The following is a 23,001-nucleotide window of genomic DNA, read 5'->3' on the forward strand; positions in this document are numbered from 1 at the left end:
AATGGCTTATTAAACTTAGAACATATCTTTTTTAGTTAACTTCTGGGCAGGAGGGGGTTAGAGGGAGAGAAAAAGAACAAAATGTAGTTAAATGCTGAATTTTTTCTCCAGGCTGAATGCCTTTCATCCAATAAGACATTCAAAGCAGTGACCCAGCAAATGGATTGAAAAAGCAATCTTCCGTCCCAGTGCCACATTATCATTCCTATTCAGTATTCTCCATGAGATATCTCAATCAGCTGTGTGTAAGTGACAACGCAGCCCGTTGCTGGGTTAATTAAACATTTGACTTTAACACCCTCCCCGTCATTAAGCAAATAAAAACAGATAATTCAAACTGCACTTCATCCTCAGGGTACACAACACACATGTCAAAATTAAGAGAGTCCAAGGCCTCTGGGGAATTCTGTTGGGGCTATAATCAGTTTAAATCTTATCTGGTTTATCAATTATTCTATTGATTAAACCAAAGCGGTTATACACAACTCCTCTGCCACATGGGATTGATGTCAGCAGAGCAAGAAAATAACTCCAGGAGGTTCCAAACTGATTTAAAAAGAGATCAACAGACAGACCAATAACAGTCGATTATTACATAGCAGTGATCCATATACTGAAGAGTTGATTCTTAGTTTCAGGCGGGTGAAGTGAACTGTTTCCAATCACTATGTCCCTCCTGCTATACCTTATGTTGGCTTGAGTAAATTTGTATCATGGAAAATCAACATATTTTCTACCAATTTAAACATGCTCAGCAGTTAAAATATTTCATAGATACTGACCCTAAACTGCAACAGAGAAAAATCTCAAACAAGGAAAACAATTTTTTTCTAATCTTTTTACCTGTCTGCAGGTGACCAGGAACATGCAGGGATGAAAGGGGGCATACTTGAGAGTTGATTTCTTAAATATATATCATCACCCATCTATTCCAGTGTCCTAAAATACTGTATTCTTGAAGAAATACAATCTAAGAAATAAATACCTTACCATAGATACAGAATGATGACTCCTTTTATTAATTCCAAAGGCAAACATCTTCAAAACCATTAATAACAGTGAATAGAGCTGTAAGCTGCATCCTCAAATGAAATGTTGATCTCCAAACACTAACATACAGAGTTTCTACTGGATTTTTAAAAACACAATTTAGTTATTCTCCTACCCAATTCATTGTATAATATCCTTTATATGTCCAGATTCTATCACCTCAAGGCTATGCCCTAGTATATGTGAGAAAAGCATTAATAAAACCTACTAACAAAAAGGGGTGGGGGTGGGGGGCAGAGTAGATTACTCCATGTCTGAAATTTGTGTACTCATAGATGCTCTTCAGAAATAAAATTTGTTCACTGTTATGTTGGCACCACATGTGCAATCAACCATAATTTAACTTCTCTCCTTCAGATTTTTTGTTTGCAGGCAGACTAAGAAACCTGCATTAGCATGCTGTTTCTATGTTCACCACTAGAAATACTGAGGGTGCTATTTGTAATTGTATTCTTTTTAAGAGGTTTGTTCTCTGCAGCTGTTTTCTGCTTGCAGTGTATTTTGTGTAATCAGCACATCATCATAAATACATTGGCTGTTCCCCTGAGGGTAGCTGTCAGTGTTTAATTTACAGAACAACCTGGCCAATGTGAATTTTAACACTATAGCACTATGGCAAGAAGTTACCACACTCTGTGAAAAACAGGTTTCTATGAATTTTTATATCAAGGGCTGGTCTCAGGACAATTTAGGTTCTAGAAATAGACTGTTTAAAGAAGCACTTTATACCTACTATGCAATGGACCCTTTTCCATTTATAGCTTTAGAAGAAGCCCTCAACTAACTACCAAACCACAAGTGGGCACTACTAATTCTGGAGACAAGGACTGAAAAAACTATGATCACCAGCAGGAGGCTCTGTAATAAATGTTACCAGTCTTTTTAAGCTAATGTAAAGCTATCAAACACACACACAACAACAACAAACACTGCTCCCTTAGAAGGTGTGTAAAGGCAGAAGGGAAAATACTTTAAGAGACAGACTAGTCTGAAATATGTGTATCACTCTTCTTGCTGAGAAGAGCTATATCTGATATGAATGTAAGAATATTGCTTCCTTAGGGCTGCTATTAAGTCAGAACTCTAGCTCAATGAATGGGAAAAATACATGAAACTGATGTTTATTCACATAGTAGTACATAGGCTCTCAATAATATCTAATAAGTAACTATAAGCTCCTTGAGGACAGGGTCTGAATCTTAATTTATGTCCAATACTTCGTACAGTACCTGGAACACAGAAGGTACTCTATATAAGAATTAAGTGGAATTGTGGCTAATTGTGAATGGCAATGTTATTTGTAAGGCTTTGGATCTACATGGTGTCAAAATGCATTTTCAGTTAGTAAAATGCCCTTAAAGCTTATCTAAAGAGTACATATCATATATTTTAGTGATTTTAATCAAAGCTATTTGTACAAGAAATCTAAGTAGCTCAATCTTGCAATAAAAAAAACAAACTAGCCTAGCCCGGCTGAATGATTCAGTTGGTTGAATGTTGTCCAGTACATCAAAAAGTTGCAGGTTCAATCCCCAGTCAGGGTACATTCAGTAGGAAACTGACTGATGTTTCTTTCACACATTGATGTTTTTCCCTCTCTCGCCTCCTCTCTCTCTCAAACCATTAAAAATTAAAAATTAAATTAAAATTTTTTTCAAGCTACCCTACAAGATATTGAAATACTCAAATGTAGATTTTATTTTAATAATAAAAATTATATAGAAGAGATTAAAACATTTTTAGACCTTATATTTGTGTTTTTCATATGACAAGACTGAAAGAGATCATTTTAAATACTCAAAAAGGTAACCATTAGCACTTTTCTATTGTTGAAGTGGTATTACATGCACACATAAACATTTTATAAAGCAAGTGATTATATGTATATATTTTTCTGTTAAGGGCTATTTTTACAAGTTAGAATGCCTAGAGTTAAATTGAATCAAAATATATTTATGCTGAGTTCTCCTAAGTGTATTTGCTTTTACTTTTCAAATTGTAAAGAATTGTATTTTTATGTTTTACAAAAATCATTAAATTGTGACTAACAGATTTTTTTGGAAAAAGAAGAAAATTACCTACATGCTCAGAGGATTTCAAACTTACCCACATTTGTGGTAAAGTTAAATTTTAAACGATTAACTGGATTTGTAGAATTTGCTCCAGCACATCCATAATTAAAATATTTTTTCTATAATAATTTTTTAAAATTTTAGATAAGTATAATCATGTATAGCAAAATTTGATAACACTCTTAAATTGACTCACCTCAGTATTTTGACAACCAGAAATAAATTTTCTTTAAGAACATAAATCCTATATCACTCTTTCTTCCTGTGATGCTAAGATATTTCATAAAGGTAATTCTTTTTTACATTTGTCATATGAAATGCAAAATGAGAAAAAACACAATCCATTGACTCATTTGGGTTTATTTTCACCAAATAAATTAGAGGTTAGAAGTTTTTAATTGAGTTGAATATTTGCAACTTAGTACTTCATAAAATAGTATGCCTAATAATACATATCTTAATTTTTAATAGATATATTAGTCACATTCTTTTTTCTTAAATTTAGAATTACAAAAACACATCCTGGGATTTTTAAAACTAAACTGGATAGGGTTAGACTAAGGTTACACTAGATCAGATGACTGCATTCTTTCTTCCCTGGAGACTAGGTAGTAGTTCCAGAGGCTGCCATTAGATAGCAGCACAGTACATACCATCAGTCATATCTCCCACACTCTCAGGTTAAGTTTGGGATTGAACCCGGATACACACACACACACACACACACACACACACACACACACACACACAGATTCTAATTCAATTAGTGCAGTCGGCAACTCAGAAAAGAGTAATTCAATTAGTGCATTGTGGAGCTCTACAATACCTCTAAGCAGATGTTCACCATCTTCAGGAACTAGCGCTAGGTTTAAAATACCTGTACCACTCAGATCTGCCACTACATTATGTCATTTGTCAAGGTGCTTACATATGCTTTTCTGGCTTCAAAGAAAAGGTGAAGAAACAAATTCAGTCCAAGTTCCTAGAGATTTTTCCATCATCTACATCAAAGAAGAATATGAAATTTTAGGCTGCAGTAATTAAATTACATAATCCAAGTTATGTTCAACATAAGACATATCACTGTATTCTAAACTATTACACACGTTTGCAGCACTGCCTTTAGTTATGCATGCCATATTGTAATGAGGACACTGTCAAGGTGGGATGCATTCACAAGAAAGGACAACCAGAATGATATCCTCCACAAATATAGGAGATTATGAAAATGGCAGGAATTATTACTAATATTTTCCAAAGAATGACTAACAGAACCAGGAGTATTCACTCTGGGAACAGAAAATATGCTTATAAGCAACATGGTAGCTATCCTCAAACATGAATATACGAAAAAGAAGACAATTACTTTCTATTACTACAAAAGGCAGAACTAGAATCAGTATGTGAGCAAAAAGTTTAATTCCTTCTTAAGGGAAAACTTTCTAATTGAACCAAGAGTAAAGAAAACAAGATGACTCAAGAAGTTCAGCTTGCCAATAATGGTAGTGATCAAGAATAGATTAGATGAACCCCTGCAAAGAACACTTCATAAAGAATTCCTGTATGTGACTAGATGGGCTTCATGTCTCTTCCAATGCTGAAATTCTGTGGTTCTATAAATGTACTGATTTTTGCTCATGAGGCAAGCCTGGACTTTAAACATTTGCCTGCCATAAGTATCTATAGACCAACTTTAAAATCATTTTTTCGTGAGAATTTTCAACTGAAAATATTCAAGAACACCCAAATTATGAGTAATATATTTATTTTTATAATATTCATTGAAAATTGGTTTTTTAAATTAAATTCAAAATATCGTGGCATGTGAAGATGGTTTCCATTTTGGACACATGGCAGCTAACTGGTTAATAAAGCTAATCATCATTATGGAGGTGTGGCTATATAAAAATACAGGCTGTGAGGCATTTTCATAGTAGTTGATGTATTAATAATACACTGGGGGAAGAAGAAATTTTGTAGTTTCTCTGTGTTAAGATTTAGGAGATACCATAAATGTACATATGCCTATCTAATCTTATTTTTTAGATAAACACTTGCACTTTTATTCTTCCAAGATTGAAAAAAAAATGGTTTGTTTCAGAAAGTCAGCCAATGAGAAATCAATTTCTAGAAGAATCCTTTTTAAAAACTCCCCACTGCCAAGACAGTGAGTTCTCATAGCTTAAATGCGAATCTACATCAATATGTATGCTTTAAAAATACAGAGCAATACTTAAGGCAACAGTAACTAATTCTCCATAACCCCCGCCTTTGGTCTTTCTTTCTGTTCACTGTATTTTGTAAATGAGGACATAATTCTGAGTACAAAGGAGCAGGATATTATTTTAAAAATACACTCTCCTCTCTTTCCAACATGACCTCAAAGCAGGGAATTAAGAAATATCAGGAATGATTACCAAGATTTTCCCACTGCATTTCACCAAAATGATACAGGATAGCAACTGCCTTTCACATTTGCAGAGGAAGAAGGCTAAGCTAAATAGCTGTCCCTTAAAACTATCAATAAGAGTTTAATTCAAGTCCTTTTTAAAAAAATATTTTTATTGATTTCAGAGAGGAAGGGAGAGGGATAGAGAGAAAAAAACATCAATGATGAGAATCATTGATTGGCTGCCTCCTGCCTGCCCCTGGCGGGGGGGGGGGGGGGGGGCGGATCGAGCCTGCAACCCAGGCGTGTGTCCTAGGCTGGAATCAAAACTGGGACCCGTTAGTCCACAGGCTGACGCTCTACCCACTGAGCCAAACCAGCTAGGGCTAATTCAAATACTTTTAACACAAACTTCTACTTTTTCATACTCCAGAAGAATTGCAAAAGGTCATTCTCACTCAAAACATTACTTGTAAGGTCTATGCCCCAAATGGATCAAAGCATCCATCTAACAATAGTGCTGCTTTCTTAGGAAGAAGAAATTTTAAAAAAATATATATTGTTTTAAGATGATTGCAACTTAATAGCAATAGAAAACTTGTTCTAGCACTAGAAAATATTTTCAATTTGTGTGCCATTACACTATAGTAATACAAACATAACGGTTCTTCCATCTATAATAATAAAAGTGTAATATGCTAATTAGACCAGATGTCCTTCCAGACAAAGCCATGGAGGGGGTGAGGCAGAGGCGGCCTCTGCAGTGGGTGGGGGCCAAGCCCCTTGTGTAAATTTTGTGCATCAGGCCTCTAGTATTTACCTATTCATCAAACTTACTGCAAATACAAATTTTTCACATTTTATAAAAAGTTATTTTCTTGCCAAAATTTTTAGTCTTTTATAACGAACCACTTGCCAAAGATATTGGGTAATTAGAGAAATAAATAACATGGCTGTTTATCTGACTGGCAATACTGCCATATAGTAGGCTATCAGTCTAACAAACTATGTCACTCATCTTTACCTCCTACTGCCTTCCTAATTTCCTGTCTCCACAAAAACAGAACCAGAACCTAAGCTGATTCTTCCTTACAATATGGTGTTCTATAAACTCCAATAACAATGTACTAAACCAATGTTGGTCTCCTTTTGCCCACACCTCACAGCCTGCATTTATGTTCCAGTGTTAAGTTTATTTGGCTCCATCAGCACCACTTCTCTTTAACATTGTCCCTTTTCATGCATTAAGGCAACTACTTCCAGCCCTATCAATGAAAGCAGACAAATGGGGGAGAAAGGAATGAACTGCAAACACCTCAAACAAGAAAGGTTGCTTAAAAAACCAAGTGTCACACTCTGACAGTTCAATATTTCATAGCCAATACAAGGAATGTGCAACGACACTGCAACTTTAAATCTTTTCCTCTATGTCAGTCTCTCTTTCTCTCATTGTAATGCCAAAGGGAACAGCAATCAGAGTAGAGATGTTCAACGTGATAGAGGTCAGGACACCATCGGATCAACGTACCAGAAACACGACCTTGTTTATTTTTTTTCCACAGTATTATTGTTTACAGGGTGCTTTGCTCGTGTACCTTGTGGTTCTTAGCTAAAAGATGAAATTACAGCCCAGGATGAAGCACTCAGGCACACATCCAATTTGTGTTTCCATCTCAGAAAACAAAAAGCTTCTAAGGCCCTCAGGCTGCCATTCAAACTTGGAGGCTGACATTTTTAACAGCATGAACCAGAGACTGGCAGAGAGAATGATCTAATGCATTTCTGACTTGTCAATCAAAGATCTCACCTCTGCTGTCTTGTAAACAGTTGGGGGCCATCTAACTACATTCATAAACCTAGGGAGAGCTTACTGCCAGCTGGGATGCTGGAGCCACATGCTCTGGCTTCTATTCACCAAAATCGTGATTCAGTTTTATAATCTCACTGTAAACAGTCCATAGGCACGTTTCCAGGACTACTGGAACAGAACCAGAGTAGGGAATACAAAAGAGAGTTTGGTCAAATATGGCGTTGTTTTCAAGCTGTTGGAATCCTGTACCCATTTTATCCTCATTTTACCAATTCCTCCCAAAGGATTGCACTATGCTGCAAATGAAATGCTAAAAAATTAATGACCTGCCAATTTAAAAATCTGGGAGAAATATACTAATATTTTACTGGAAATTTCCCTTATGTTTTATTATGGGGGTTGGGGGGGAAAGACAGGCACTCCTCAAAACACAGCTCATGCCAAGCGTAGGAACTACAATAACAATAGCAACTATATTTTAGTAAAACTAATCATGCACTTTCTTTCAAATATAAAACTTCCCATGCTCATATACAAAAGATCTGTATTTACTAGTTTGAAATAGTACAATATATATTTGTGGGTGCGTGTTTAACATAAAAACAAAATGAGCACTTATCCCTCTCCTCTTTCCTGTTTATGACCTTTCACACACACACACACACACACACACACACACACACACACACACACACCCCAAATCAGGCTAAGACTTGAACTTTTTGCTAAAGAACATAAATGAAAATGAATATAGTCTTTTTAACATCAATTTTACAGGGCACAGAATTCCAATTTAATTTATACCAAGCTACAGATACTAGGTCTGCAACAAAGGTCTCAAGGATTTAAATGGTACACCTGAGAACTTTAAAAAGCAGATGACAGATAACCCAGCAGGGGGAAGACACACTGCAAAATCCTGTTTCATGATGATGTACTATATCCTAGGCCCAAATAACTATTTCAAAATATAATAGACTTGGTCTCCAGAGGAGTGGGACAGAGAATATAGAAAAGCTCAAAGCTATTCAACACCTCTCTCAGGAAAAAAAACACACACACACACAAACCCTCCCCCCCTCTGCCCCCAACTCATGGGTATCACCTCCCAATAGTAAAATCTTACAATTCTTAGAGGCCTATGTAGCTAAACAAGAGATTTGTCGTCCCCCTCCCCCACGGTGAGGTCATTGTAAATAACCTGGGTTTTCATGAAAAATGAACCAAAAGAGTTTTCTTAATGCTGCCTATCTAACAAGATTCCAAATCTTGATAGTCCATATAAAATACCAAGTCTAGAAACTAAAACAAGGAAGGACAGCAACATAATAAAACACCACCACATAAAGCACAATAGTGAAAGAATGTACAAATGGCGGTAGTAGTCCCAAAACAACGAAAGTGGGGGATTCCTGAATAGCACAGAAAGAACCCCTTTGATACTCTGGCACCTATTCAGTCCAAAGATGGCAATGACAAGGTAATCTCGGACTATAAAGCGAGTGATATGTACCTATCCAGAAAATACAAGTGCATCTTAACTGCCCACACCCAGAATTTATCTGGTAAGGACAGTGCATCCCATTACCCTTTCATCAATTCCATTCTTCCAGTCTGTGCTTCTTACACTGGAGCAACTCTAGGCCTCCTGGGATACTTTTTCTCTCTTCCTTCTGCCACTAGTGGTCATGTTGAAGTTAGGGCAATTAGGAAAATCCGATATTATTCAACATAAACAAAAGCAATAAATATTTGTAGTGTGAAGAGGTTAATTTTTCAGATTCATCAGAAAAATACAAAAAAAAATTTATGGATATCTGATCATCTCACAATAAGATGATTTGCTTACTCTATAAACATTAAACAATGTTGCACATTAACCCTATAAATAAACATTACCTACATCACAGACATGTCAAAATAGTCAGCAATAGAGGGATCTATTATTACAAAACTCAAGAAATAAAGAGTATTTAAATAACCAAGTAGGCATCTAGAAACACAAATAATTATGTCATTTCTCCAAGACAGACTACTGTCTTTCCAGGATAATGCAGTAAATCTAGGTCATCTCTACTTTTCTTGTTGAAATATATATAAAAATTGAAAGGCTACAAGCTGCATGATAAATTTCAATGTTAGTTGATACATTTAAAAATCCAGCCCAACTGGCATGGCTCAGTAGTTGAGCTTCGACCTATGAACCAGGAGGTCACAGTTCGATTCCCAGTCAGGGCACATGCTCAGGTTGCAGGCTCGATCCCCAATGTGGGGTGTGCAGGAGACAGCCGATCCATGATTCTCTCATCATTGATGTTTCTATCTCTCTCCCTCTCCCTTCTGCTTTGAAATCAATAAAAAAATTATTTAAAAAATCTATAATTATATTTTCTCTTTAAGAAGCAATCTTCAATAATGTATTTCCAAAATTTTGTACATGTACTTTAATTTTGTACCTAATAAAAACTAAAGGGTCACTTTCAGTGTGCCTAAAGATTTCCTTCTTTTCTCTACAGTGTTGTTTATCACTACTATCATCATTTTAATTTTCCCAGGATCTATTCTTTTATGGAATAAGGGTAAAATGCAATAAAATAGTCAAATAATTGCACAAATGTACACTGCTGTGAAGATAAAGAGGTTGACATCATTGAAACTGAACTGAACTGTTAGCTGGCTTGCAGTGCCACTATTTTAATAGCTTGAAATGTGCATTTGTTCATCAACAAGAGTCCAAATTCAGCATATAAAATCCAATTCACAGGGGATCATCATGGTGTGAGTTGCATGTAAGCCAAATGTATAAAATTTGAAGACTGCCCGTAAAATCAGACTCAGCATGTTTTCCTTTTTTCCATGTAAATGTGTGGATTTTTGAATAATTGTTTAAGTATAACTTATTTCTGCATACAGAACATTTTTGTGTATGTATATGCAGGTACCACCAACAATCCAATGTTTTCTCTCCTCCCATCCCATATATGTTAGTTGATGATTTACTCAGTAAGAATTCATTAAGCACATACGCTGTATCAAGCACTGTACTTGACACTGGAAATATAAAGTGACCAAAATATAATCCTACTCTCAAGGAACTCACAGTCTGGGGAGTGATTAGAATAGCTATCAGTGCTATTACAAAGGTATCCATTACATGTCCTGGGTAAAGATTCTCTGACTAGGTTAAGAAGGAAAGGGAAAAGATCAGTGAGGGCTTTTATTCTCAAGGTAAAACAATTTGAGCCGAATCGTGGAGATAATAAGAATTAGCCAAGTAGATAAAGTTGGGAGGCAGGATGTGGGGGAGGATAGGTGTTTTTAGTAGGGTTCTCCAAGTAGGGAGAACAGGATATGCAAAGGCACAGCTGTATGAGAGAACACAACACCTTAGGAGAACTGTACATTTGAAATGGCTAAGCAATACATTAGAGGGGAATGGTAGTAAACCACTCAATTACATGAGTGGTAAACCAAGTTCAAGCTTTATCCAATTATAAACATATGAGCAACTAGCCATGAGATAGAGTGACCAAAATCAATCTAACCACGGATAAATGAATTTGGACAAGAATATGGTATTTGGTAGTCTTCCCTTATTCGAGGAGGTTATGTTCCAAGACCCCAGTGGATGTCTGAAACTGCAGATAGTGCCAAACCCTATATATACTATGTTTTTCCTATACATATATAACTGTGATAAAGTTTAATTTATGTTAGGCTCAGTAAGAGATTAACAATGACTAATAATAAAATTGAAAAATTATAACAATACTAGAGGCCTGGTGCATGAATTCATGTACCGGTGGGGTCCCTCTGGATGGCCTGCAGGGATTGGACTAAAACCCGCAGTCCAGTCCAATGGCGCCTACAGCTCCTACCTGCTGCACCCGCTCATCCCGGCCCCACTGTGCCTGCGGCGGGCTAGCGCCCAATCAGTCCCAATTGGGAAAAGCTTGCACTGCTGCAGCACTTGCCAGCCATTAGCCCTGAGTCTGGCGCCCTCCCAAGGGGAATAGCCTATGGGATCCCCCGGATTGCAAGAGGGCACAGGCCAGGCTGAGGGACCCCACCAGTGCACAATCGGGCTGGGGAGGGACCACGGGAGGGCTCCAGGGTTGTCTGGCCCATCTTGCCCAGTCCCAATTGGCCAGACCCCAGCAGCAAGCTAACCTACTGGTTGGAGCATCTGCCCCCTGGTGGTCAGTGCAAGTCATAGCGACTGGTCGACTGCCCCCTGGTCGTCAGTGCACGTCAGACAGAGCGGTTGAGCAGCCTTAGCATATCATTAGCATATTGCACTTTGATTGGTTGTTTGGTTGTTCTGCCGTTAGGTCTATCTGCATATTACCCTTGTATTATATAGGCTTATTATATAGGAATACAGTAATAAAAGTTATGTGAATATGGCCTCTCTCTCAAAATACCTGGAGTTATCCACTTAAAATTTTTAGACTGCAGTTGACTGTGGGTAACTGAAACCACAGAAAGTGAAACCAAAGACAAGGGAGGACTACTGTAGTTGAAATTCAAAAAGTATCAGTATCAATAAAATGGTAATGCCTAGAAGGAGATTTAAAATATTTCCTTTCTTCTTTCTACGTCTCTGTATTTTCTACAATATTAAATGTTTAATTTTTATATTTTATAAGAAAATGATAATACTAAAAATATATTTAAATAAACTATACTTATCTGGTATGTCTCTGTGTGTACATGCATGCATGGATGGATGAGTAATTCTAAATTGAAGGACACTAACATATTGATAATTACCTTAAAGTGAAAGGATTATGGGTGATACTTTCTGGTTTATTTGTTTACCAAATAATTTACATATTTCATAATAAATAATTTGTTTGATACCCAGGAAAAAATGTTGGTTTTTTTCCCCTCCCAAAATAAAAAAACATTTGATTTGTCACTATATTCAAACTCCTAATGTAAAGGGTGTAGGTGGGATAAACATAGGTCAAATGTCAATATATGTACAAAAAAGAACTGAATTTTTACACAGAAATTGTGCTGCACTGTGATTACCTATATATCTTATATATATAAAAGGCTAATATGGAAAGTGTCCCCTCAGGAGTTTGATTGGGAGACCAGGAGTTCGATCGCTCACTATGATGTGCGCTGACCACCAGGAGGTGGCACGGAACAAAGGAAGGCCCCAGCCAGCAGCTAAAAGGCCTCAATGAACCCTGATTGCCACCCAGGCCTAGGAACCCTACTTGTGCATGAATTTTGTGCACCGGCCTCTAGTTTATAGACAACAGGGGGACTTAGACTCATCAGCTAGGGCTTAATATGCATTTTTGTCATGGGATAATTTTCCTTATAGTATTTTTTTGTAATAAGATTTACATGTTAATTTATACTCAATTTGATAATTCATATTCCCCTAAGACCTCCAATATAAAGTGAAGTCTTATGTGCATACATACATAGATTCTGAATAATGCTTAATTCTCCCAGTATTGTTGTATTTAACATTTTACTTAGTAGATGGTAAGATTTAGTAGACTTCTAAATATTCTTGAACAATAAAATACATTATGTCTCCTGACATCTACCTTCAGCAACTTTGACTTTGACAAGAGACTATAGCTAATGTTAAAACATTATATGGTACATTTAGCTCAAGATTTCCCTAAAAGGACTAGCTATTCTTGACACATAAAATATATTAAGGTCATATAAATCTACTTTTAAAATATGTATATATTTTTATTTTTTTCAGAGAGGAAGGGAGAGGGAGAGAAAGACAGAAACATCAGTGATGAGAATCATAGATCAGCTGCCTCCCTGCACACCCACTACTGGTGATCAAGTCCACAACCCCGAGCATATACCCTGACTGGGAATTGAGCCCTGACCTCAACCACTGAGTCACTCCTGCTGGGCTACTTCTTATTGTTAGACTTTCTCTTTCCTTTCAATGTGTATAGAAAATAAAGGATCTTAATGACTCTATTTTTAAGCACTTTCTCTCAACTGATCATTGTCATTTAATATTAGAGATTATGAGATCACCATTTGCTAAGGATGAGCAAGTGATTCCACAAAATACATCTATTGTTAATCAACAGAAATCCTCTTAACCACCCATATACTTTCCAGGACAAACCAATGCAATAATGAAAATGAAAATATGTATAAACTAAACATGTCCTCATAGAATCAATTTAAACAATATTTTCAGCATCTTCTGTCACTAGTTTAAAGAGTGTGGGATGAAATAATAATCAGTTAAACTGTCTCAGTGTTGACATTTCCATCTGAGTTACTGAGCATAATCCAACAAATTCAACAACTCCATTGCACTTCCTTTTCTATTGTCATAAAATTTTGACTTCATAAGTTGCTTCAAACTTCCTAAAAGAATACAATAATTTCAAGGGGGGAAAATGTCATATAACTATTACTAAATCTCTTCCTTAAACATATTTGGCAATACTGGTAAATGAATATTCCTACTGGGGCACCTCCTTGACTGATTTCAGAGAGGGAGAGGAAGAGGGAGAAACATCAATGATGAGAGATAATCATTGACTGGCTACCTCCTGCACACCCCCCACTGGGGATCAAGCCTGCAACCTGGTTGAGCGTGAACCAGGAAGTCATATGAACCAGGAACCAGGAAGTCACAGTTCGATTCCTGGTCAGGGCACGTGCCCGGTTTACGGGCTTGATCCCCAGTAGGGGCGTGCAGGAGACAGCCGATCAATGATTCTCTCTCATCGTTGATGTCTCTCTCTCTCTCTCTCTCTCTCTCTCTCTCTCTCTCTCTCTCTCCCTCTCTCCCTCCCTCCCTTTCCCTCTCTGAAATCAATAAAAATACATTTAAAATAAATAAAGTTAAAAAAAAACATTTACTCTGACTCAGCAATTCCACTCTTAGGTATTTACCTAAGAGAAATAAAAACACACATCCACAAAAAGACTTGTATAAAGTAGCTTTTTCCATAGTAGACAAAAAAAAAAAAAAATGGAAATAATCCAAATATCTATGAATAGATGAAGAGATAAACAAATTGTGATATATTAATTGGAGATATTCAGCACTAAAAAGGAATTACTAAAAAACACTACAAAATAGATAAATCTAAAAAACATTATGTTGAGCAAAAGAATACAGACAAAAAAGAATGTGTACTATATGAGTGCATATATGTGAAGTTCAAGAACAGGCAAAATTAATCTTTGGTGACAAATCAGAACAGTAATTGCATATGCGGGTGGGTAGCCATTGGATGGAGGTACAAAGGAACTTTCTCAGATTATGGAAATGTCCTTTATCTTGAGAATGAGATTACACAAATGTATGCATTTGTCAAACTCATCCAAAGTACACTTAGGATCTGTGTACTTCACTGTATATAAATTTTACATAAACAAAAATTTAATCCTATATAATAAAGAGCTAACATGCTAATTAGACTAAACAGCAGAACGACCATCCAGATGACCTTCTGGACGACCTTCCAGACAAAGCCAGAGCTGTGAGGGCTGAGGCAGCCAGGGCTGCGAAGGCCGAGACCCTTGCACGAATTTTGTGCATCGGGGCCTCTAGTAATAAAATAAAACCCAAACCAGAAGGATGCAATTCTACTAAGATCGTTATAGTTCTAGAAGTGGGAACAGGAAAGACTAGGTTTAAATTCTGTATCTGCCAGTAATCAACCAGCAATATTGAGTACCTGAGCACAATGAACCTAACATAGAACAAATTTTGGAGTAATAGAATAAAAATATCATGTCTGACTATTTCTTCCATTTTTGCTACATACACATAATGGACCTTTCTGAAGATAAGAAAAGAAAAATAAACATTCACATTTATAGTAATGTTGGGAAAAGCAAAATTTTTCATCAATACCTGAACCAAGAATAGGCTTCCCTATGATACAGAATTCCACTGTAAGGAATGAAAAAATGTAAGATTTTATTTAATAGAATACCGTTTTATACTAAGGTGGAAAACAGTATTTACTGGAAGCTTCCAAATCTAGTCTTCTGTACATTCTTTCTAATAATATAAAACCCAATAATCTGCCAGGCATTATTCTAAGGACTTAATATAAATCAATTAATTTAATTCTAACAACAACTCTATAAGAGATCCTATTATCATCCCCAATGTAATTATAAGGAAACTGATGTATAGAGAGTTCAAGTACTTGCCCAGGGTCATACCTAGATAGAGACAGGCTAAAATCTCAAGCAGTCTGGTACCAGGGCCCATGCTCTTAACCACTGAACCATACCCTGGCCTCTGGGCTTCTTTTCTAAGATATTTCTTAAGTATCTCTTTTCTGACTATACCATACAATTTCACTCTTGCAATATAATTCAAGGACCACACACTCAAATACATTCCTGAATTTTCCAGTAAAACCTCTAAATCAGCCTTTCTTCAAATATATTCTAGAAGTAGCAACTTATAAGAGGGCTCAACAAATTTTTAAAAATATACATTTGTTGACTTTTGATTAAAACCAGAGACAACCCTGACAGTGACAGTGAATTTGTTCAGAATTCTTAGATTCAAGATTGCTTTAGACCAACTTTTTCTTGGTATCTTGGTTCCAAGACAGATGATGTTAACTTGTATAATTTTTAATTGCATACATTATCTTTACCACTTATCTAATATAGTTAAAATCATCAGAATTTATTGACTCCAAACTACTAAAAAGTACTTTGCAGAGTACAGTGGGGGTCAATGGATAAGTGCAAGAATTCTGCTTTCAAGGCATTTTCTAGCACAACATTTCTCATTATTACACTAGGAATGTATTAACTATCTAGGGTCTACTGAATTCCCATCCCAACATCCCAGGGTTGGAAGAGGTATCGGGTGGCAACATAGTAGAGTCTCACTATGGTTTTAATTTGCATTTCTCTGATGACTAAAAATATTAAGCATCTTTTCATATGCTTATTTGCCATTTGTATATCTTTTTGGTAATGTATCCATTCAAAATTTTTTTGCCCATTAATTTCCCATTATTTTATTGGGTAGTTTATCTTACTACTGTGTTGTAAGAGTTCTTTATATACATATTCTGAATACAAGTCTTTTATCAGAAATGTGTTTTACAAATGTTTTCTCCCAGTCAGTGCCTTACCTGTTTGTCTTCTAAACAGTGTCTTTTGAAAAGCAGAAATTTTAAACTGTGATAAATCCAATTTACCATTGATTTCTATAAGGCTCATGTTTTTTGTGTTTTATTGAAAAAAAATCTTTTTAAAAAAATATATTTTATTGATTTTTTACAGAGAGGAAGGGAAAAGGATAGAGAGTTAGAAACATCAAAGAGAGATAAACATCGAGCAGCTGCCTCTTGCACACTTCCTACTGGGGATGTGCCTGCAACCAAGGTACATGCCCTTGACCGGAATCGAACCTGGGGCCTTTCAGTCCGCAGGTCGACGCTCTATCCACTGAGCCAAACCGGTTACGGCGAAAAAATCTTTTGCCTAACCCAAAGCCATAATGATTTTTCCCTCCTCTCTCATTTTCTTCTGTTAGTTTTATAATCTTAGCTCATATTTAAGTCTATGATCTGGTTAGAGCTAATTCTTGTATATGGTATAGTGTAACAGTTGAGGGTCATTATTTTGCACTTACGTGACCAATTGTTCCAGCATGATTTGTTGAGCAGACTGAGAACAATTCATTAATATAACAGAATACAAATTCAGTCAGACAATTTCAGATTTTATACCACAACTAATCATTTAGCAATTACAACTACCTGAAAAGGTATTATATTAAAATACCTCTCCCTTCTGTGTGAGGCTGGATATTCTTCATATATTTCAACCAAGACACTACATCACAACAGACTGAATACAGAAGCAGAAATGAGAATCCAGCTATCTTTTATTAACCTAGACATTAAAGAGATTTATAAATAGCATTGTAATACAATGCATCTTAGTTTTAAAAAGTTGTTTTTTATAAAAATATTTTATTTGCATGAATATATAATGGGTTTATTATAGCTATTTTAAATAAATTAATAAATTAATATTTAATTTTTTTCTCAGTTGTAATTTTGAGCATAGTAGCTATCGATAGATATAGCCAACATAAACAAAAGCACTTTGGGGTCCTCAATAATTTTAAGAATGCAAAGGTATCCTGTGACCAAACAAAACTGCCACCATCTCTCTCTTCAGTTGCTTAGCTTTACTATAGCAAGCAATGCATCTAAAGGCCTGTAAGCCAAACTGTTTAAATCCTTTCAACAACTCACTACTCTTCTTAGCATCAAGCCTAATCCTGCATGATCAAGATTCTCCATTCTCCTCATTCTCTGATACAACAGTCTTTTTTCAACTGTCTTTAAATATACCAACTTCCATCAGTTCTCAGGGCCTTTCCACTGCTTCTTTCTTAGGCCTGAAATGTTCCCCCCTTGTCCCCTTTCCCTAATTAATTCCTTCTCGAACACTGATTACCTGAACATCTTTATTCCCACCCTCAGGTTAAATCAGGTTCCTCTTTTATATATTCTTATTCTTATGGCTCCCTGCACATTTCCTTCATAGATTTACCAGTTTGGGAGATTAGTTTTAGAATTATGTGATTTAATAGCTCTCTCATAGTAAAATCTTATATAATAAAAGCCTAATATGCTAAGTGTCCGGTCGTCCGTTAAACCAATCAAAGCGTAGTATGCTAATAATATGCTAAGACCACTCAATCTCTCGCTATGATGTGAACTGGCCACCAGGGTGCAGACAGTCGACCGGTCAACCAGTTGCAATGATGTGCACTGACCACCAGGGGGCAGATGCTATGACTGGTAGGTTAGCTTGCTGCTGGGGTCTGGCCAATTGGGACTGAGCGAGATGGGCTGGACATACCCTGGAGCCCTCCCACGGTCCCTCCCCAGCTGGCCAACCTTCCACGTCCCTCCCCGGCCCTGATCATGCACCAGTGGGGTCTCTCGGCCTGGCCTGCCCCCTCTCGCAATCCAGGACCCCTCGGGGGATGTTGGAGAGCCGGTTTCGACCTGATCCCCGCACGCCAGGCCGAGGGACCCCACTGGTGCACGAATTCATGCACTGGGCCTTTAGTATAAATATAATCCTATATACAAAACTACTAAATAAAATTTTGCCTATGTGTTGCAGTATTTTTCCAAAATCAATAGTTATCATCAGGTCGTCAAAGTAGTCCCTAACCTATGTGTAGTGGAAAATTACCCTTATCCAAAGAGAGTTCTGGCCTTTGACCTTGGCTACTGGAAGGTGTTATCTAGGCCCCGGGAACTTCTTACCTAAAAGAAGTGTTTTTTCTTGCCTGGGGCCTTTGGCCATTGGACATATGTGATTCATGATGGGGGCTTTGTGCCACACTTTAGCAGTTCCAATCCTACGAGGAAATGGAGACTAAAAGCATTAGTATGATTGACAGGAGGGGCTAAAGACTAAAGGTCAGTATGTGGGCAGTTTGTAATTGAGTCCGAATAAAAACTCTGAACACCAAAGGCTTGGGTGAATTTCCCTGGTTGACAACATCCTATGTATTGTCACATACTGTGGCCTGAAAGCAGTAATGCCATCCACAACTCCATGGGGAGAGGATGACAGAAAGTTCTACATTTGGACCCCTCCAGATTTTGCCTATATATTTCCTCTTTTGGCTAATTTTAACCTGTATCTTCTTCCTGTAATAAAACGTAAATATAATAGCTTTCAGTGAGTTCCGTGAGTGTTTTCTGGTGAATTGTCAAACCTGAGGGTGGTCGTGGGGGCTCCCTGAAACTGGTGTCTCAAGTGAGGGCAGCCTTTTAGGAACTATTCTTGCAGTTCGGTTAAACTCATTGCAAAGCACCCCTCCCCCCAAAAAAGATTAAAAACCAATAAAATAAAGTTTCTTGAGAGCAGGAACTTTATCAATATAATACAATGTAAAAAATATAAGATATTTGAAACAATTGATATTCTGAGGTTATCAATATTCTGTAACACAGCAATAATGCTAATGATGATGAAGATGAAGATGATAAAAACAGCAACCATTTATTGCATGTCCTTACTATATATAGTCTTCATTTACAGATGAGGAACATGAGGATTAAATGACTTGCTCAGGACCATACCACTAGTGAGAGACAGTAGGCAAGCCCTGATTTAACTAATTTTAAAGTCTATATACTTTACTATATTGTATCTCATAAGACAAGCAAAGGAACTTTAATATTATATTTTGCAAAGGACAATTAGAAATACTATATAGCATTATCATCACTAAAATAGTATCATTAAAGACTAGCAACTGTTACCACTGTTCAGGAGTGTGGAATACTTAAGTTCCCCTCTTTTAACTAAGACTTAGTTATAAGCATTCTGATGCTTACTTAAGCATATCTTTGAAATTCTTCTACATAAAATATAAGCTACATAGATTAAAAACAAATAAAAACACTAATTGGTTATGTATCAAATGCTAAACACAAATTCCAAATACCTAAGGTGGATAGATAACACTTCTGCCAAGAAAACTGCCAAATATGGTACGTTAATCTGTAAACAATGGGGCACCAAGCTCTTCTATTTTCCTCTACAAATTTTCCCATTCTCTTTCTCTATAGTTTTCTCTCACATCCTAGAAATGCCTTAATGGCCTCTAAGAAAGGCTGAAGAGAACTAGAATCTGTTGGTCCATGCAAGATCAGTTTGACTGTCTCAAGCTGAATTCTGTACTCAAAGGTCTTAAAGGCCTTTCTACCTTGAAACAAGACCTGCTAAGATATAGACACAGTTCTTACCAAAAAAAAAAAAAAAAAAAGTGTATACATATAATTTATAGTAGCATAGTAACCAGAAGACACTCAGACAGAGCACTTTATATTTTTGGTAATCATAAGAAAAACATAAGAAGGTATTTGAGCAACTGGCTATAAGTGATTAATTACATTACTTATCTTTATGTAGGTCCAGAGCAAACATTACATATCAAATGCTATTTGTTGAGATTACTTTAAAATTCACTATCATACTTCTGCTAGATATGAAAACCAATAGTGAAAAGTTGTGCTATGTCAACTTTGACAAACCAATCATGATAATAAAAATGTCTTAAGAGTGAATCAATCTGGATTTACATTAGAAATTAATCATTAAAGAGTACCGAGTGACGTGAAATAAAGACAACATGAAGGAGAAAAGGTGAACATAAGTAAAGCATGGAAAAGAAGGAGGGACACACTCATGAATTAGACACACACACTGAAGCCCGCAAATAACCCACAGAGACAGAGAAAGTACCTGGAAAGCTGTGAGTGCGCCAGTCCCTGGGTTATACAGGCATCGCAGCGAAGGCATGCTGTCCGCCAGGCTGGAGCAGCCCAGCCACAGAGACCTGGGCATAGAGCACTGCAGAGAGAGGACAACTATGAGATGGGACAGTATGAGACAGGATGGTACAGATTACAGGAATTTTCAAGGCTTGGCTGAATGCAATATTCCAGTTGTAGCTGCCCTTTATGATAGAAACATCTTCAAGAAAATACTACTTATTAGTTCTAATCCCACAGAGAGACTCAAAAGGAGCACTAATTGCCAAAAAGCAAGGGGAGAAAGGTTATAGGTCAAAACCAAAATATTTAGTAAAACTTTTTGTCTCTGTTCTTCTCTGTATGAGTGTAAAGGAAATCCAATTCTTAACCTAATTAATCAATTCTTTTCCTCTATACATCTCAACTCTTCCCCATAAATTCATCACAGGGTGAAATCTTGTGCAGACTAAGCAAAAAAAAGAAATAGTTCATGTTAGCATTTCAATATTAGGAATGGTAAATTATAAAACAAAATACGAAGGAAAATTAAAGTGTTTTACTTTTAGAAGAAAAAGTATTATCCTCCAGCTTTGACAGCAACTCTGTACAATTTGCTTATGTTTTATGTATCTTGTTAGTCTGCTATTCATTAACCAAAATGCATAGTTGCCATAGCAGTTGCCTCTTCATCTTTCCAGATAGATTAAAGGGGGTTGGGGTGGGGGGTGGGAGGGCAAGAAACAACCCAAACAGAAGGGAATATAGCAGCAAAGAAAGGAGAAAGAAAGAGAGAAAAGAAAAAGAAAAAAAAAAAGAGAGAGAGAACCCCAATGCTGCTGGTATTAAAACCTTCTAAGCAAAAATGTATGTGTGAAAATAAATATACATATAGTGTATTTAGTATCAAAATAAGGGAGAAATTATGATTTCTAGTAATATTAATGAAACAATGTTATTGCTCCTATAGTTTTACAAAACACATTATGTTTTAGAAGTTTAATATTCTTCAATTTTCTTTAAAAGTATCCCAGGCTGAAGTTTTGTTCGTCAACTTGGGTACTATTACAGTCTAGTAATCCTAAAAAATTTAAATACCCAATAATAGCACATATAAAAACAGGAATATATATTTTAAAATATAGCAGTCGATGCACATAATACTAGCCTTTATAAGTTTGGAAATATTAAATATCATTATGGGGCTTTTCTCTTCTTAAAATACTCTAGTTTCAAGAATTAATATTAGAAAACAAAATAGAGTATTCATTATTCACACAATCTATAACTGACATAACAATAGTAAGGACACCAAAAAATAGTGTGGTCTTTCAGATCATTACTTCCTCGTTTTATAATTTAGATGATTGATGTCCAAGTATTTATCCATGATCATGAATTTAGAAAGTAGAGAAGTAAGAACTAGAATCCTACCCTATTGCTTCTCAGTGTAGAACTCTTCCTCCTGACTCCATCCAGCCATAGGTCATAAAGTGGAGACATCACACTTCAAAGAAGGGTATCTGCTAAAGGTATCAGCAGATAACATACTAACCAAAACAGCTAAAATGCTTTGAACTCCTACAACAGTGATGGCGAACCTTTTGAGCTCAGCATGCCAGCATTTTGAAAAACCCTAACTTAACTCTGTGCCGTGTCACATATAGAAATTTTTTGATATTTGCAACCATAGTAAAACAAAGACTTATATTTCTGATATTTATTTTATATATTTAAATGCCACTTAACAAAGAAAAATCAACCAAAAAAATGAGTTCGTGTGTCACCTCTGACATGCGTGTCATAGGTTCGCGATCACTGTCCTACAACAACCTCCTAACACTGTTCACTGTTTCCAATGTTTCTTTACCTCAAGCTACAATCCATTTTACAAACAGCACCTAAATAAAATAACTGAATTCACTTTGTTATTATGTCACTCTGGTCAATAATTCATAAAGCCTCCCTGTATCTATTGTATGAAATCCAAGCACTCTATTAAACTGACCTTTCCCCACTGCCTAGGTATTAATTCACCTTCTCTGTCCTTCCAATTGGCCTAGCACTCTAGCTAATTAACTACCTTGACATTTTTTCAAATCCCCTTACCTCTGACTGGGAAGCATTAAGTTCTTCACTAAAGTAACTTTTGTGAGTAAATAAAATTAAATATTTCTAAGTAATGTTTCAGTCATTTATTCAACAAGATTTACTGAGCATCTTCCTTATACTCAGCACTGTTCTAGGTAGAAGGATAGAACAATGAACAAGAGAGACAAAAATCCTTTACATTCAAGTGACACTCTCTCAACCTTAAATTCTTTTATATTTAAACTAGAGGCCTGGTGCACAAAAATTTGCCCTTAGCCCAGCCTGTGGCCTCTC

The 23,001-nt window shown here is 36.3% G+C and overlaps 1 protein-coding gene across 15 annotated transcripts in view; it reads right to left on the reverse strand.

Moving 5' to 3' along the window:
• Nucleotides 1-23,001, reverse strand: part of BTRC (beta-transducin repeat containing E3 ubiquitin protein ligase) — a 178,115-nt gene that overhangs the window by 96,881 nt on the left and 58,233 nt on the right. For 9 of the 15 annotated variants that reach the window (XR_004972147.1, XR_004972148.1, XM_036336242.1 and 6 more), the window contains exons 1-2: nucleotides 22,051-22,142; nucleotides 20,609-20,716 (exon numbers count right to left, since the gene is read on the reverse strand). The exons of 3 other annotated variants lie outside the window; for them this stretch is intronic. Coding sequence is in view for 9 of the 12 variants with exons in the window: in XM_036336242.1 (XP_036192135.1) it covers nucleotides 20,609-20,716; nucleotides 22,051-22,119 (177 nt within the window). In the remaining 3 variants the exon portion in view is untranslated. Of the gene's footprint in view, nucleotides 1-18,615; nucleotides 18,711-20,608; nucleotides 20,717-22,050; nucleotides 22,143-23,001 lie in introns of those variants that run through there. 3 more of the 15 variants (XM_036336239.1, XM_036336267.1, XM_036336259.1) reach the window with 2 other exon arrangements.

Source organism: Myotis myotis, unplaced genomic scaffold (genome assembly GCF_014108235.1).
Source record: "Myotis myotis isolate mMyoMyo1 unplaced genomic scaffold, mMyoMyo1.p scaffold_m19_p_15, whole genome shotgun sequence".
Lineage (NCBI taxonomy): Eukaryota > Metazoa > Chordata > Mammalia > Chiroptera > Vespertilionidae > Myotis > Myotis myotis.